Source organism: Sinocyclocheilus anshuiensis, unplaced genomic scaffold, assembly GCF_001515605.1.
Source record: "Sinocyclocheilus anshuiensis isolate Anshui unplaced genomic scaffold, SAMN03320099.WGS_v1.1 scaffold3274, whole genome shotgun sequence".
Lineage (NCBI taxonomy): Eukaryota > Metazoa > Chordata > Actinopteri > Cypriniformes > Cyprinidae > Sinocyclocheilus > Sinocyclocheilus anshuiensis.
Genome location: NW_015537940.1, coordinates 223,424 through 240,267, shown reverse-complemented (window position 1 = coordinate 240,267; position 16,844 = coordinate 223,424). Strand labels below are relative to the sequence as shown.

Sequence of the window (16,844 nt, the reverse complement as noted above, 5' to 3'; positions counted from 1 at the left end):
TCTTTTGGAAGACCAAACAAAGTAGTTTCGCTTTCACAACGAAACACACAGCGTCACACACGGCGGTCTTGAGTGAGCGGAGGCCGGTGGGCTAGAGTGAGGAATGGCTGGCGGGCGGGCTTGAGTGAGTGGAGGCCGGAGGGCTAGAGTGAGGAATGGCCGGTGGGCTTGAAAACGGCGCGGCCGGAGGACTTGCAGCAACCACATGTGACGTCCCCGGGCTGGACTCCGCTTCGTACACGGTGAAAGCCGATCCGGCGATCCACAGCACGGAGTTTATGTATTTCCTCAGCGACCACCACAGATCAGCTCCAGGCATGACGAAGCGGATATCATCCTCTTTTGGAAGGCCAAACAAAGTAGTTTCGCTTTCACAACGAAACACACAGCATCTCCACGACATGGCGGCGGCGGCAACAACAATACTACAGCAAGAATAAAAGTTACGCCTTCTTTCTTTGCGTGAACATTTGGGCGGCGTTATGCAAATCTTCCAACATCAGTGACGTAGACATGTGGGGGCATGTTTAAACGAGGCGTTTTAGGAGGGAGTGGACAAGTCTTAACTTTTATAAAGAATATCTCTTTGGATTTGAGACTTTAGTCTTTGCAACTTTACAGATCTTCATTATGCACCAAGAGCTTGTAACACTCCAAAGAGAAAGGAAAAATTGAAATCGCATCATATGACCCCTTTAAATATCCATTATTATATATTGTATGGATATAATGGATTATATTATATTATACTGAGAGATACCGATAAATAAAATAAAAAAACTCTACTATCAACAAATATTCAATATGGCACCAATATCTAGCACCACATTTATTTTTTTATACTCATTGTATTACTGTTTTTGTGTCTTTTCCAATGCTACTTTTTCCTGTGTCTCCTGTACAGAGAAGGGAAAAGTCCTGAAGGTGCTACATGCCATAGAAGGAGCCTTTATCATAGCACAGTACTCTTTATTCCATGATGATAGTTCTGTCATCAACATGGCCATTGACTCTAAAAAGGTAGTGGCCCACATTTTAAAGAAGCTAACTCACATTAAAACAGGACAATTTTAGCCTGCAGTGGTAGGACATATTATTCCACTGCAATCTAATTATTTTTAGCTTTGAATCACTCTTTTTAATTTACAATGAGAAAGTAATTTAAAGGCTGTTCACATAGATATTTAAAATAGTGTTTGATAGGAGCCAGATGGCACCTTTCACCCCTGTATTCTGCTTTGTGCCAGGGTCATCTCTATATTGGCACAGAGCTTGAAGTGCAGCGCATCCCCCTGGCTGACTGTGGTCGTTACGGAGCCAGCTGCCAGGAATGCATCCTTTCACGAGATCCATATTGTGCGTGGGATGTGTCCAAGAAGAAATGTACTGCAATCCCAGCAGACTACAGCATTAGCCCTGGGTACATATGGACTCACAAATATCCCAAAACAATAATGCATAACTGTTTTTCCTGTTGAAGTAACCTAAGTTTCATATTTTTCTGTTCTCCTTATTTAAAAATCAGAACTCTTGTTCAGACCCTTGACCACTCCAATGCCTTGGTCTGTGGCTATGTTACAGGTAGGTTGTTCAAAACGACTTCTAAAAGTGCAGTTTTCTGGTTGTATCTCTGAACACTTTATAGCACTGAAGTATCTGAAATATTTCCAAACAGTTTCAGATTCTTCTTCTTTCCAAATTCCCACTTAAACCCAGTTTTGCATTGATTCTATATACAGTGGGTATAGAAAAGAACCATCCCTCTTTAAAATAATCACATTTTGTTGCTTCAGTGTCATATATATATATATATATATATATATATATACTGTGTACAATTAATAAAGAGTTTTACATTGTTACAAAAAATTGTATTTCAAAGAAATGCTGCTCTTTTAAACTTTCTATTAATCAAAGAATCCTGAAAAATGTATAAATCAGCATATTAGAATGATTTCTGAAGGATCATGTGACAATGAAGACTGAAATAATGGCTTCTGAAAATTCAGCTTTGCCATCACAGGAATAAGTTACAATTAAAATATGTTAAAATAAAACATAGTTATTTTAAGATGCAAAAATATTTCATAATATTACTGTTTTTACTGCATTTTTGGTCAAAGAAATTCAGTCTTGGTGAGCAAAAGAGACTTCTTCCAAAAAATCTTATTGATCCCAAACTTTTGAACAGTAGAGTATATATAAAATAAAAGTATTTTTATTCAAAATAATTTCATCACACTAAAATATTTCCTGTCATCCTGGGCTACAGCTCCTAAGGCACGTAGCACCATCCCCAAACAAGTTTTAGTGGATAAAGATGGACCCGTCCTGCTACCATGCCCCGTGCATTCCTATCATGCCACTTACCGCTGGGAGAAAGACAACTGCATCAAGCAATATCCTTGTACCATCTCCGGTTCCTCCTGTGTGCTGGCGCCCACCCCTGACCTGCCACTGAAGGAGGGCGTGTTCCGCTGCATGGTGGAGGAGAGCGGCCTGCAACAGGAGGTGGTGTCCTACAAGCTGGTGTTCAACGGTGGGCCCCTCTCCACCTCGCTAGCCTCCACCCTGGGGTCGGCTCTGCTGCTGGCTGCCGCGGCACACTGGCTCCTGTAGATCCAATGAATCCTGGGGGCTCAAAAGGAAACAAGTTTAATTCTTGTTTAAGGTCAGCAGAGCATGAGTACCTAGGCCAGTCCAACTAAATTGCAGGGGAGTAGCTGGTCTCTTATAAACCGTGTTTCTTGTTTCTTATTCAGAGCAATCACAAGTTTATTCTTTTTTTTGAAGGGCCAAGAAAATGCCTGAAATTGTCTTATTTTGCAAAATGCTTTATCATCTCAAACTCCAGTGTTATGTATAACATGAACTTGTGTAAGTGAATTTCATGCCATCAGCCTGAAAGCATTTAGACTTATATAGTGCATATTAAATATCTAATACATTACTTGTATTTGTACTGCATAATACAAAATTTTAGTGCCATCTTTCAGATGTTTCAGAGGACTGCTTTGCTAACTACACTCATACATGGAATCCAAATCAGTTCTTTAACTTGGACTTCTTTAAGGAATGGCAAACGTTTCAGTCACAGCATGACCGTCTTCAGTGCCCTTTGGGGCATATACTTTTTTTCACCTTTATAGAGTGCAGACCATTTTTGCAATTTTTCAGAGTATTGTGGCTTACGCACCCAGATATTTTTAGGCATGGTGAGTTTGGATATTTCAATGTATTAGTGTATGAAGACATTAACATTTTATTCATTTAATTTATGCTGTTCATTTTCGTTCATATACCCCATAAACCTTATTTTAAAGTGTTACTCTTTCGTTGGAATGTAGAATTGCTGAGTTACAGATGTGTTAGATGTGCGAGTACATGCTGAAACATGAATATACTGTTATAAATCTTTCAAATTTCCATTGTGTGCCATTAGGACAGTTTTGAAGCCTTAAAACAAGGATGAGACCCTTTTAAGCTGTAAGGGTCACATCCTAAGCACAACTTGCAAACTGAGCAGAACCTGCAGAATCTGCTGGCTTTGTCTTTCCATTGAGTCATTCCGACCTGACGCAGAATGTTATTTCAGCACGATTTCAGGAGTACATACAGCTGATTTGTTTGCGTCTGTTTTGAAAGTTTGAAATCACTTATCAACAACAATTAGAAATGTGAACTGAAAAACAAATCCATACAAAACTGACAGATTCCAATGCTTTTGCTCAGTGGGTGGACAGGAAGAATAACCAGAATCCTTCATAACGAGTTTATCTCAATACATCACCGTGTTTAACAAACAGGCATAAACACTCTTGCATCCTTGATGTGTGTACTTTTCATGCTCATGAAGCACATTTTAATATTTTGTGAAATATTATGAAATGAAATAAGCTTCAGTACATGTAACAGGGAGTTGCATTTTGTAGTCGCAGTGTACAGAGGCTTAATTATAATGTTTTAATTGTAATGCTCTGCATATGCTTTTCTACACCATTGCTGCCTATGGGAATAGAAAGTATTCCTGATGGATCTAAACAGTCATCCTGCACTAAGGTGTTCAGAGTGTAAATCTGTCACCATTTTACTTCATAACATTTCATTTGATCATGACTTCAGCCGATAAAACTTTATGGTGATTATCTTATACACATTACAACAAATAAAAGATGCTCATACAAGAACATTCTAGCATACTTCTAATCGTCATCTGCATAACCTAACACACACCCCACCACTATTTCTGTTTTTTATCTCTTTCTCTCTCTCAGAGCAACTGACCCCAAATGCCAATTTGTCCGTCTTCATTTCAGGCTGCAAAGCAACAAAATGTGATTATTTTAAAGGGGGTAATTCTTTGCTATACCCACTGTATAGTTTGTATTTTCCTATCTCTTGCCAAAATATTTGTTCTGGAGTGTGCTGACCTAACAGGGTTTAATGGCATTGAAAATTGCTTCTTTTTGAGAATCTTCTTTACAAAAGATAGAACAATAAACCCTTAAAACCCTTGTAATAAAAAAAAATAAATAAAAAAAATCTTGTGGAACAAGTGTTCTGTGTTCAGAAGACACACATTAATGTTCTACTGAAGAAACAAAGTCACCTACATCTTGGATGCCCTGGGGGTAAGCAGATAAACATCAAATGTTCATTTTTGGGTGAACTATCCCTGCCCTTGTTCTTTCCTCACAATATTTTGGGAGAGTTATGAACAAATTGATCACTAATTAACTAGAAGTGCACTGTATTTCAGATGATGGATGTTTTGACTTTGTTTTGTATTTAGTTATGTAGTTACGTCTCGTGTCGCTCTGTTTCTTGCTCTGCTGGTGACATAATCTGCCAATCCTAAACTAAAAGGAGCGTTTTTGTTTTTTATTTCCATATGAATCTCTGGGTTGATGTTTCTGCAAACTTAAGAGTCATAAATGAAAGCCATGTAAATAGCCTAGGGTCTGACTGCAGTGTTGCTTTACGCATTAGTGCATTACCTATTTATGCTAGTGTGTGCTAACCTTCTGTTTGCATGCTGAATTCCACAGCACTGTCGCCCTCTCTGTGAACTCGTACCTCTGTCTCTTGGCCTAATTTGCTACAATGCACTAAATTAAGGAACGTTGTAGTGCCAAACCAATGTTGTGTCATTTTCATCAAAGAGCTTTTCTAACTTTTCCACTGTGCTTTGAAGCCAAACGTTTACCTTTCTGGCACACGTATACCAGTATCTAGATACATACCGACACATGCACACACTCTAAAATACTTCAGGCAGTGTAAGTGACTGTTACATGTTAAGTTTTTATTCGTTTTTTACTCTGTAACTGGTGTTGTGAAGGTCATTTGTGTTTTTATTTTCTGTCTGTCATTTGCTATGCCTTGTTTTTTTTTTTTGCCCGAATAACTTCAATTCACAGTCTTTAATGATCACATGGGGAACGTAGGAGACACAGAAACACATGGAATGACGTTCGAGGACCAACCCACACTAACTGAAAGGACTGGGGCTTTTAAACACTGGGTGATTGGGAAAACACAGGTGCAAGGAATGTCTAATTAAAGGAAATACGGGACACCTGGGGAGGGAAAACACAACACAAAGAGTCCAGGGGCGTGACAGGTACAAAATGCTGTTGTGCAATTTGTGGTTAAATGTTGCCTTTCAAGTCAACATTTTCAAACATTAGGAAGCATGCAAAAACATGCATTTTTTAATAAAAATTAGTACTAAAGGAGTTTAAATAAAGACAAAAGATGCACCGATGATCTGTGAAAGCATACATTACACAATTAAAACAATTAAAAAGCTGTAATATGGCACAAAACTAGGCTACAAAATGTTGAAGCATCTCCATGAGGGAATTTCCTTGGCAATAAGCATTCAACATGTGGTCACATGTTAATTTAGCAGATGTCTTTGGCAAAGGCAAAGAGTGCACTAATTGTAGTGACTTCCAGATCTTTAAAGGAACCGTTCACCCAAAATGAAATTTTTGCCATAATTTATTAAAGGGATAGTTCAACAAAAAATGTAATCTGTTACAGATTTAAATTTTTATAGTTACATTTCTTTCTGATGAACTGCCTTTAGCTGAAAATTGAGTGTTTAATATTGTCCTTTTGCATTATTGACACACTATTTTCCTATTTAATACTGTAAAGTTGCTTTGACACAATCTGTATTGTTAAAAGCGCTATATAAATAAAGGTGACTTGACTTGACTTTCTTCTTTAAAGGGTTACTCCACCCCAAAAGGAAAATTTTGTCATTAATCACTTACCCTCATGTCGTTCCAAACCCGTATAAGCTTTGTTCGTCTTCGGAACACAATTTAAGATATTTTGGATGAAAACCGGGAAAAACCATCTGCCATCTGCCATCAGTGGTTCAATCTGAATTTTATGACGCGATGAGAATACTTTTTGTACGCAAAGAAAACAAAAATAACGACTTTATTCAACAATTCGTCTCCTCCACGTCACCGTAGCGTCATTTTGGAGAGTATCCACTGAATGCAAACTGCAATTTTGTCATTAATCACTTACCCCCATGTCGTTCCAAACCCGTATAAGCTTTGTTCGTCTTCGGAACACAATTTAAGATATTTTGGATGAAAACCGGGAAAAACCATCTGCCATCTGCCATCAGTGGTTCAATCTGAATTTTATGACTTGAACCACTGATGGCAGATGGACTATTTTGACGATGTCTTTCATATTTTTCTGGACCTTGACAGCGTTATTTACTTGGCAGTCAATGGGACAGTCACAAGCCTCCTGGTTTTCATCCAAAATATCTTAAATTGTGTTCCGAAGACGAACAAAGCTTTTACGGGTTTGGAACGACATGAGGGTAAGTGATTAATGACAACATTTTCATTTTGGGGTGGAGTAACCCTTTAAAACACACACATACACACACACACACACAAGATATTTTGTAGTAAGTTTGCAAACTAACAGTTTTGGTTACCTTTGATTTCCACTGTATAGACCAAAAAATAAACACTTCTCACACATTTCTCAAAATATCTTGTGTTCCACCGAGAAAAAAAAAAAAAAAAAAGAAGTTAGACAGTTTTGGAATAACATGAGGGTGGGTAAATTATGACAGAACTTTTATTTTTGGTTGGACTAGCCTACCCTTTTAAACCTCATGTTGTACCAAACTGTTGAGAGATGCTGAGAGAAGAACCAAACTTAGGCAAACCACTATAAATCCCTCTATGTCTAAACTTCTAACGTCTAAACGAATTGGTTGTCTACCTCAAACAATTTACACATAAGCTAAAATGTTTGTTTGCAAAAAATGTTTAAACAAACAATAGGTAATCTGAATCACAGTTGATTTTATTCACTATAGCCAATTCTAAAAATCAGATTGTACTTGAAGGGTAATATCTCTATAAAAGGGATAGCTCACCCAAAAATGGGAATTCTGTCATCATTTACTCATCCTCATGTCTTTGTATGACTTCTTTCATCTGTGAAACATAAACGTACATATTTTGAGAAATGTCTCATACTTTTTCATACAATGGAAGTCTATGGTAACCAAAACTGTCATTCAACATTCTTCAAAATATTTTATTTTGTGTTACACAGCCGTTCTCTTTCACTTAACACAGGTGAATAACTGAACCATTACGGGGCGGAACATCACCACTTACAGTTTTAGCACAGACAGCACAACCAGGCACAGATTGAAGGAAAGACATCTGATACGATGTGCTCGAACTTCCCCTGACCATTTTTGTTGATTCATATAAAGTGTCCATTGCGGAAACCTCTGGACCAACTTTGTGAGAGTCGACTTACAAGGTTTGAAAACTATTTTTTCCAGATCGACAGAGGTGAGCATTAATTTGTCTTATATATTGTATTATAAAAAGGAGCACGCTATGCTATGCCTGTTTTTGATAAATCTGACTTCTGCAAAATTAACTACCGACTTTAAATCCATTGGTCCGTATGTAGCTAACAGTCGCTAACTAAAATCCACCTGTGTTTGTATTAGCTACCCGTGTGTTTGTCTTCAAACGTTTATCAAATTAATCAAATCTTAAAGACTCGTGTACTAACGGAAGCAACTTTATAAACACCGTTTTCTCCCTCCTCGTCGATTTTCTCCCTCCTGCTCGTTTTTATTAGCACAATATTTATTCTAGTATCAGTGCAATATAACCTACCCAACCAAACGCTGAATAGCGAATTTTCGCGAGCTTGACATCCCGAAGTACTGCTGAAGGACTCTTGGAACAGGTGTGCTTTTTTCCCCAGGTCAAACACACGTGTTTGCCTGAGTACAAAGCTGAGTAGTGTTGTAGGCAGGGGAGAGTGGGGACGGTTGCAACAGTTTTTGCATTTATCAGAGACGGTTTGTATTGGAAAGCCAAAATTCTAATACATTAAAGCCACATCTGTCAGCTACCCACCTACACTGCTGAAACGTGTACATATGATAATATACATACAATTTATAGCTACTTGAATAGACAAAGTCAAATGTTGCAACTGACCCCATAACGGGACGGTTGCAACATTCATTAATATGTAATTAAAATCATTCTTAAATATAATTTTGCAATTTCTTTATGTTATTTGTGCACAGATAGGGTCTTCAATAAGTTAAACTGGCTGTATAAAAACAAAGAATAGTAAATGGGTAAAAAAACTTTTTCTAGAAACAAGTAACAACAATATTTTGGTTAATTATTACAATACATTTAAACTACAAAATATTAATTAAATCAAAATCAAGACACTAACATTTAATAATCGCCTACTTCTGTTAACTTCTGTGACAGTTTACTGAACTGGGTTGCATAAACATAGCCACTATATTAAGACAGTTTGACTAACTAGCAGTTAACCAAGTGGTAATCAGTCTTACTTTTCAGATTCAAATTAGACAAATCTACCATTATTTATTAAACTGACTTTATAAGTAAGTGTGTGCGTGTGTGTGTGTGTGCGTGCGCGTGCGTGCATGTATGTGTGTGTGTGTGTATGTATGATGTATGTATGTGTGTGTGTGTGTGTGTGTGTGACAAAGAGAGGGTGAGAGAGAAGGAAATAAGTCCACATTAAACTAAATTATTAAAAAAAAGAAATATTTACTAAAAAAAAAAAAAAGGTGAGATACCTGACTATTGAAAGGGGTTCTTTATTAATCCATAAAATGACAATTTTGTCATTTTATGGCAAGCTTTTACATCAATGTTGTGGTAAGGAACAGCATGTTGGGACAGTTCCAACGACGTGTTTTAATTTTCCCTACACTAACAGCCATGATAAAACTTATTATACTAGCTTGACACAAGATCTTTGACACATGCCAGCTATGTCTTTACAATGCTTCACGCAAACAGCTTAGACAGTATGACAAAACAAAAAAAATTACTTAAAAATGTACTTTTTTACCATGAAAGTTATTTTTTGAAGAAAGAATGGTCACATGTGGCTGCTTTCTTCCAGGAAGGATAAGGGGCTAATTGAGCATGTGCAGTATGAACTGTAGATCATCCTGATTGAAGAAATAAGCCATGTTTCAACTGCCCCTTGTTGCAACCATGCCCACTCTCCCCTAAATTATAAACAGAAAAATTGTTAGGGGGAAAAAAATGAAATGAAAATCCTGCTATGCAGATGAAACATTGAATCACTTAACAGAACTTGGCAAGGAACTTTTTTTTTTCTTTCCTGTAAAAATCCTGCTATGCCGATGAAACATTGAATCACTTAATATAATTCGGCAAGGAACCTTTTTTTTTCCGATAAGGAAGTAAAAACAATAATGAAGGGTCTGTTATAGAGGGCAGAGCTACTTTAGGTTAATAATTTCCTTTTTCATGTCCTAGGCAGAAATATTGATTTGCGCATTAAGTCACATGGCAAATAGGTGTTTAATTATTACTGTGCATAAGCATTGCACTCTCATTAGGACTCTTTAAGACATTTTGACTGACTATTCACTCTTTCCGAAAGATGAAGTTGGAAGGTTTATTGTGGATTGCTGCTTCTTCCACAAACCTAGACTTTGAAAAACTACAGGTTCTCATGTAAAAGGTAAAATATTTCTTTTTTAATTTGTGGCATGCAATATGATCTTTTATAGTGTAAAGAAATAATGTAAAATAAATAAATTTTAAACAGGATTGTTTGCCATATTTTCATATTCGCATAGCAACATTAGGATTGATTTTGAGATCAATTTTTGATCTTTTTCAAACAATAGGTAATCTGAATCACAGTTGATTTTATTCACTATAGCCGATTCTAAAAATCAGATTGTACTTGAAGGGTAATATCTCTATAAAAGGGACACTTTTTCAAAAGTCAACATTAGACATTGTTGTGTACAAAGTGTATTGTGAGAACATTTCATTTTTCCAACAGCTGAAAACTGACACTATGACTGATTCATGACTGAATAGAACCATTTATTATCTGCCAACTTCTTTCTCATTTCCTCATTGTCAGCCATGCTTACATAGCTATTACATATATAATTATGTTCCTGTGGCTCAGTGGTAGAGCATTGCGTTAGCAGCACAAAAAAGTTTGTGGGTTCAGTTCCCAGGGAACACACATACTGGTAAAAAATGTATAGCCTGAATGCACTGTAAGTCATTTTGGATAAAAGCGTCTGCTAAATGCATAAATAATTAATTCATAATAATTACACTGTAGTTATAATAATTTCTTATCCTTTCCAGTAAACACGGCATATTTAATGAATTCTGAGCTTGATTTGCTTGCTGCACCATGTCCATGTCATTAAGCATCCTTATTTTTCTAACATAAATTAAAATGCTGAAACTGAAAGGTTGGGTTGCTAATAACGGAAATATTTTTCCATATCCTCTGTTTCAGATCTAAGCAAAGCGCGCAAGAATGTTTGTTTCACTGGCTTTGCTTCTCAGCCTCCAGGCAGTTGTGCACATTAAACCAGCTAAAGCCAAGCTGCCCTGTACAATAACATCTGATAGGCGTTCAGCAGACTGTAAAGGTCTACGGCTGGACCATGTGCCTATAACAAATCTGCCTGCCTCTCTGGAAGAACTCGACCTGTCTTTCAATACCATACAAGTCATCAGCAAACAAGATTTTTTCAAACTTAGTCATCTGCGAGTCCTCAAGCTTAATTTCAACAACATCACTCTGATTGTGGATGATGCCTTTCAGGGAAACATTTTTTTGGAGAATCTAAACTTATTTAATAACTCTCTGACAGAAATTCCATTTAAAGCTCTTGAGCCGCTCAAAAATGTGAAGGTTTTAGAAATGTCCAATAATTTGTACACTCAAGCGTCTCTGGATGCTTCTTTTTTGAAGTTCACCCAGTTAAAAGTGCTGTCCATTGGTGGATCCCTGGTCAGTAGTTTGGGAAGCCGTGATATTTATGTGTTGAAGTATATCTCATTGGACAAGTTTGCTATTAAAACTGGCACTGGTTTTAAAAGTTATGAACCTGGGTATTTCAGCTACCTTAACACAAAAAACTTGTGGCTCGATATAGCGTTTGACAAAAACCCAGATATACTTCCTATGATATTGAAAGATCTGGCAAATAAGACTTTTGATGTGCTACGTTTCCGAAACCTTTTTGAATTTCAGTACTATACTGGTAAACAGGATATTTTTTATGGCTTGCGGTATGTAAAGACTCAACTCCTAACCTTCTATCGAGGTAAATTCAATGAGGAAGTTATGAGAATGGCTCTGGTAAATGTGGAAATCAGTTCAATCAAAGGCCTGGAACTGCTGCTCATCGACTTTGCTCGTTCACAGAATATAACACAGGGATCCAGTGTGACAAACTTGACCTTGGAAAAGCTTGTGCTCTCGTAAGTTATATTAACTTCTATATTTTTCAATGTTGATTTAAAAATGCTTAAATATGTATCCTAATGTTAAGGTTTTTGTTGTTGTTTTTGTTTTTTATTGTATGTAAGATAAAAAAAAAACGTGTGTATTTCAGGAACTGAAAACCAGATCCTTGTTAGAACCCTTTCCATTTTTCGCAAAAAACAAAAACGGGATCAAATTACGTTTGTTGCTTTTACCATTACATTGTAATAAAATACTCTACTAAGATACTGTTTTTGTTGTTGTTGTTGTTGTTTTGTGAATCATCAAATACAGTACATGTAGCTTACAATTAACTGTGGGACTTAAATCAGTGAAGTCACTGACTAGTTGTTCATATGATAAAGATATACGTTATGTGGTATTTTTCAGTGGCATTTATTAAAAATAAAATAATGAAATATGTTACCACATATTTCCTGGTGTATATATAGTTAAGGCTTCTTAACTATACGGCTTCTTAACTTTTGCAAGAAATTCTTAACCTTTATTTAACCAGGAAAACCTCTCTGAGAATAAAAATCTCTTTCATGGGAGTGTCCTGGCCAAAATGGGCAGCGATACAATTAGTTTCATCACAAATTTACAAAACAAAAACAGACCAAGAACACTTAAAACAATTACATATCATTGAGTCATCTTCCATTTGTCGAAAAACTGTTTTAAAATTATCCACAGACAGCAAATTTTGTAATTTCAATTTCGGTTGAAGAAGATTCCAGTCAGACGGAGCTGCAAACATAAAAGCCTTCTTACCCAGTTCAGTTCGAACAAAAGGAACAGAGAGAGTATAGCAATTTTGAGAACGAAGGAAAGATTTCTCGACATTTTTTCAGTTGTATAAAGCAACAAAGATATGGAGGCATCATCCCCAAGATGGCTTTATAAATGATTAAATACCAGTGCATTTTTCTTCTGATAGACAAAGAAGGCCAAGCTACTCTGTTATACAAAGTACAAATTCCGAGTATGGGTCACCATATATGGCCACACGTCACTTCACTTTCACTTTGTGTTGTCACAGAACTTCTTGTACAGCAAGTGGTGCAACTACAAACTCTTCTTTGCCCAACAATTAGTATATTTATTTCTTAAAAGTACAAAAATAATTGTTAATGGAATCATCAAGGAATCCGAATCATTAAGAGGAATTGGAACAGGAATGACTAAATTCTTCATGATTCTCATTCCTACGTATAAATCTGTATGTATTTTTCATCAAAGAATTCTCATCGTCTTAATTGTTTTGATCTTGCTTGCTGTTTTGTTCTACAGGGACATCAGTAATCCAGATATAATGCGCTTCGACTGGAGCTTTACCTGGCTAAATCATGTCCGCCAATTCATTGTATGGAATGTGAACTTCAACAGCGTGCCGTGCGATTCGTGGCAGGAGATGAAAAGTGTTGAGCTTCTGGACATCTCTAACAACCAGCTGAGGGACAGTTATATTTATAACCCGCTATGTGACACTAGAAACACACTACACAAGCTTGAAACATTCAACGTCAGCCGTAATCGACTTACCAGCCTCAGTGACTTGGCATCTCTGACCAAAGACTTTGTCAAGCTGACTACAGTTGATATGAGCCACAACCAGCTGCAATATATGGGAAATCATGCCTGTTACTGGAGACAGACCATTACCAAAGTAATCGCTCATCATAATAGTCTGACGAGCGACAGTTTTAAGTGCCTTCCCACTTCTGTAAGCTTCCTTGATCTTTCATACAGCAGCCTAGACCAGCTTGACATGGACTATTTTAATAAGGCATCCAATCTGACTGAGCTCCTCCTCAGCAGCAACAAGATCAAGTTCATCCCTTCCGGCTGGAGGAATCAATACTTGAGGTCGCTCGCTTTAGATGGAAACTCCTTTGGACTTGTTAGCATGAGTTCTTTTAAGGACATGCCTAGCCTAAGTGTCCTGACCGCAGGCAACAACCCTTACCACTGTATCTGTGATCTCTATACCTTCATACAGGAAACCACAAACAAGGGCATGGTGACCATCACAGACTGGCCAAACAACTACAAGTGTTACCATCCCGAGCATCTTCTCAACACAATGGTATCACAATACTTCCCTGGTCATTTAGCCTGTAATATTACACTCGTTATCATCATCTCTGTGTCAACAACAGTGGTCGTTGTCCTTGGTCTCATGCTTCTGTGCTACATTTTTCACGTGCCATGGTACATTAAAGCTACATACCAAATCATCAGAACAAAGTACAGGGCCCATAAAGAAGGTTCAGGTCAGGCTGTGAACTACACCTTTCATGCTTTCATCTCTTACAGCCACGTGGACGCAGACTGGGTTCGAAACCAGCTGCTCCCTTGTTTAGAGAATTCTAAGCCTCCTTACCGCCTCTGCATCCATGAAAGAGACTTCACTCCAGGGAAGTGGATCATTGACAACATCATTGAAAACATTGAAGATAGTCACAAGGTGCGTCCACACACATTTATGTTCTTCAAAGATGCCTGTTTACAAAAGAAACATGCAATGTCAGCATTCTTGAAATTGTTGGAATAAGGATTATCCAAAATCACAAAAGTGTAGTTTGCATGTAAATATCTAAGCCTTCGAATTATAGAAGCCTATTTCCATCTCAAAGTAAAAAAATAAAACGTTCATTATATATCTCAGAATTGCAATGTTATTTCCCATAACTATGACTTCATATCTCACAGTTGCAACATCATATACTACCAAGTTTAGTCGTTAGGATTTTAAAAATGTTTTTGAAAAAGTATCTTATGTTCACAAAGGCTGTATTTATTTGATAAAAAATATAGCAATAAATATTGTGAAATATTATTAACATTTTAAATCATTCATATTTGATTACATTTTAAAATGTGGCTTTTTCATGTGATGGCAATGCTGAATTTTCAGAAGCCATTACTCCAGTCTTCAGTGTCACATGGTTTTTCATAAATGATTCTAATATGCTGCTTTGATGCTCATAAAATATTTTTTATTATTATTAATGGTAAAAACAATTGTACTGTTTCATATTTTTTGTGGAAACCGCAATTTTATTTTTTCAAAGGATACTTTGATGAATAGAAAGAAGTTATTTGAAATAGAAATCATTTGTACACAAATGCAAAAGTCTTTACTGTCACTTTTGATCAATTGATCCTTGCTGAATAAAAGTATTAACTTCCTTAAAAAAATCTAACTTCAAACATTTGAACAGTTGTGTGCAGTGTGACGCAACATGACTATTCATCATATCTGACACTTGTAACTTTATATCACATAGTGTAACTTTATGGCCCGGTTTCATAGACAGGGCTTAGCCTAAGTCAGAACATTCATAGTTCAATTAGGACATTTAAGTCATTTTTATAAACGTGTCTTAGGAAAAAAAAACATTACTGGTGTGCATCTTGAGACAAAAGAAAGGCACTGATATATTTTAAGATCAGTCAGTGCAAGTTTATTTCATTTGAAACAGCTGAGACTTACATTTTAGTCTAGGACTAGGCTTAAGCCTTGTCTGTGAAACCGGGGGTATATGTTGCAAGTGCAGCTTTATTTATATTCTAGATATAAATTATTACACAATGTGACTTTATTTCATATTGTAAATTTCTCACAATTACTTTATTTTAATTTCTTTAATCTGAGGTGGAAATGAACTTTCATATAAAATAACCCCTAAAAATAAATTAGAGAGCAACTAAATCAACAAAATGTGGAAAAAAGTGCTGAAACATTTTATAAATTCCCAAACAGCATCCTAACATGTTTTCTTGTTATTAAGGTAATCTTCGTGTTGTCACGGAACTTTGTGAACAGTGAGTGGTGCAACTACGAGCTATACTTCGCCCAACAACGGGCCATTGGCAAGACATTCAGTGATGTCATCTTGATTCTGAAGGAGCCCATAGATCCCACTTCTCTTCCCAGTAAATACTGCAAGCTCAAAAAGATGCTCAATACCAAAACCTACCTAGAGTGGCCCCAGCAACCCACAGAACGGAGCTTTTTCTGGGTCCAGCTGAGGAGTGTTCTGGGCAAACCAAACATAACAAGACAGCGTACGACCAGCCAACATAGCCGCCTGTCTTCAGTGAGGTCTGTCTCCCTGATTGAGCTGCCACAGGACCAGAGTTCCGCAGATACTAAAGGTACAGATGAAAATGGGCACCAAATCAATGATCAGCCTTCTAATAGATGCCAACAGACTTTAAGAGAACTTGCTTGAAGGACATAAATAATATATCAGTGGCAGAGATGACCAAACAGAACATGCATCTTTTATTTTCCCGACATTCAAAATATGACATGCATTATGGTAACTGATCTGCAATGATGTTCAGCTTAGAATCGTCTAAACCGGTTTGTCTGACACTCTGACTCATTGGTTGCGGAAAGACTGGAAAAAGATCATTCTGACTCATATGTTCAGTCAGTAAGCAAAACAAACAACTAGAGAGATCTAGACAGTCATTTACTGACCCAGTAGCCCATAGCATACACAACACACATGCTCACTCTGACAATCAATACAGTTCTATTTACTTTAGTATGCAAGTATATATACTTATCTTAATTAAGGTAGTGAACTGCAATACTGTTCCCTCACCTTATGCCAGTATCTAATTATGTCATGAAATAATGTTTTAATATATTTTAATGAAAATATTTAACATGTAAAACAAAAATTATTTTTTAAATACAGACTATTTTCAGATTTTATACATCCATTTTCTTTGCCAGACTTTTAAATGTCTCTAATTTTTTTAACACATAAATGTATTTTGTATCTGTGAATTTGTGATTAAAAATGTGATACCTTCTTTTTTCGATTATTCTACATGGAATGATAAAAAACTAATGGTGTTGTCAGGACTATGAATAGATAGATAGAGAAACAGATGTTCAGAAAATCATTATATGATAAAGTTGCCATGGTAACCAAATAAAATAGTATAATTCTTGTAAAAAAAAA

General features: G+C 36.6%; 2 protein-coding genes across 4 annotated transcripts in view; both read left to right on the top strand.

Moving 5' to 3' along the window:
* The window catches only part of LOC107663265 (semaphorin-7A-like), a 13,690-nt gene extending 10,634 nt beyond the window's left edge, over positions 1-3,056 (top strand). The window contains exons 11-14 of the mRNA XM_016453449.1: positions 905-1,020; positions 1,248-1,420; positions 1,526-1,581; positions 2,273-3,056. Of these exons, the coding sequence (XP_016308935.1) occupies positions 905-1,020; positions 1,248-1,420; positions 1,526-1,581; positions 2,273-2,619 (692 nt within the window). The 3' untranslated portion in view covers positions 2,620-3,056. The remainder of the gene's footprint in view (positions 1-904; positions 1,021-1,247; positions 1,421-1,525; positions 1,582-2,272) is intronic.
* A 4,600-nt stretch (positions 3,057-7,656) lies between these two features.
* LOC107663243 (toll-like receptor 2) lies at positions 7,657-16,697 on the top strand. 3 transcript variants are annotated; one of them, XM_016453434.1, is made up of 5 exons: positions 7,657-7,824; positions 9,991-10,071; positions 10,879-11,852; positions 13,150-14,326; positions 15,654-16,697. In XM_016453434.1, exons 3-5 carry the CDS (start codon positions 10,900-10,902, stop codon positions 16,095-16,097), a joined length of 2,574 nt encoding a protein of 857 aa, XP_016308920.1. In that variant the 5' UTR covers positions 7,657-7,824; positions 9,991-10,071; positions 10,879-10,899; the 3' UTR covers positions 16,098-16,697. The 3 variants fall into 3 exon arrangements, with proteins under 3 accessions (XP_016308920.1, XP_016308928.1, XP_016308916.1); XM_016453442.1 differs by lacking the exon at positions 9,991-10,071; XM_016453430.1 differs by lacking the exon at positions 9,991-10,071 and having other exon boundaries at positions 7,657-7,856.
* Positions 16,698-16,844: the final 147 nt, after the last annotated feature.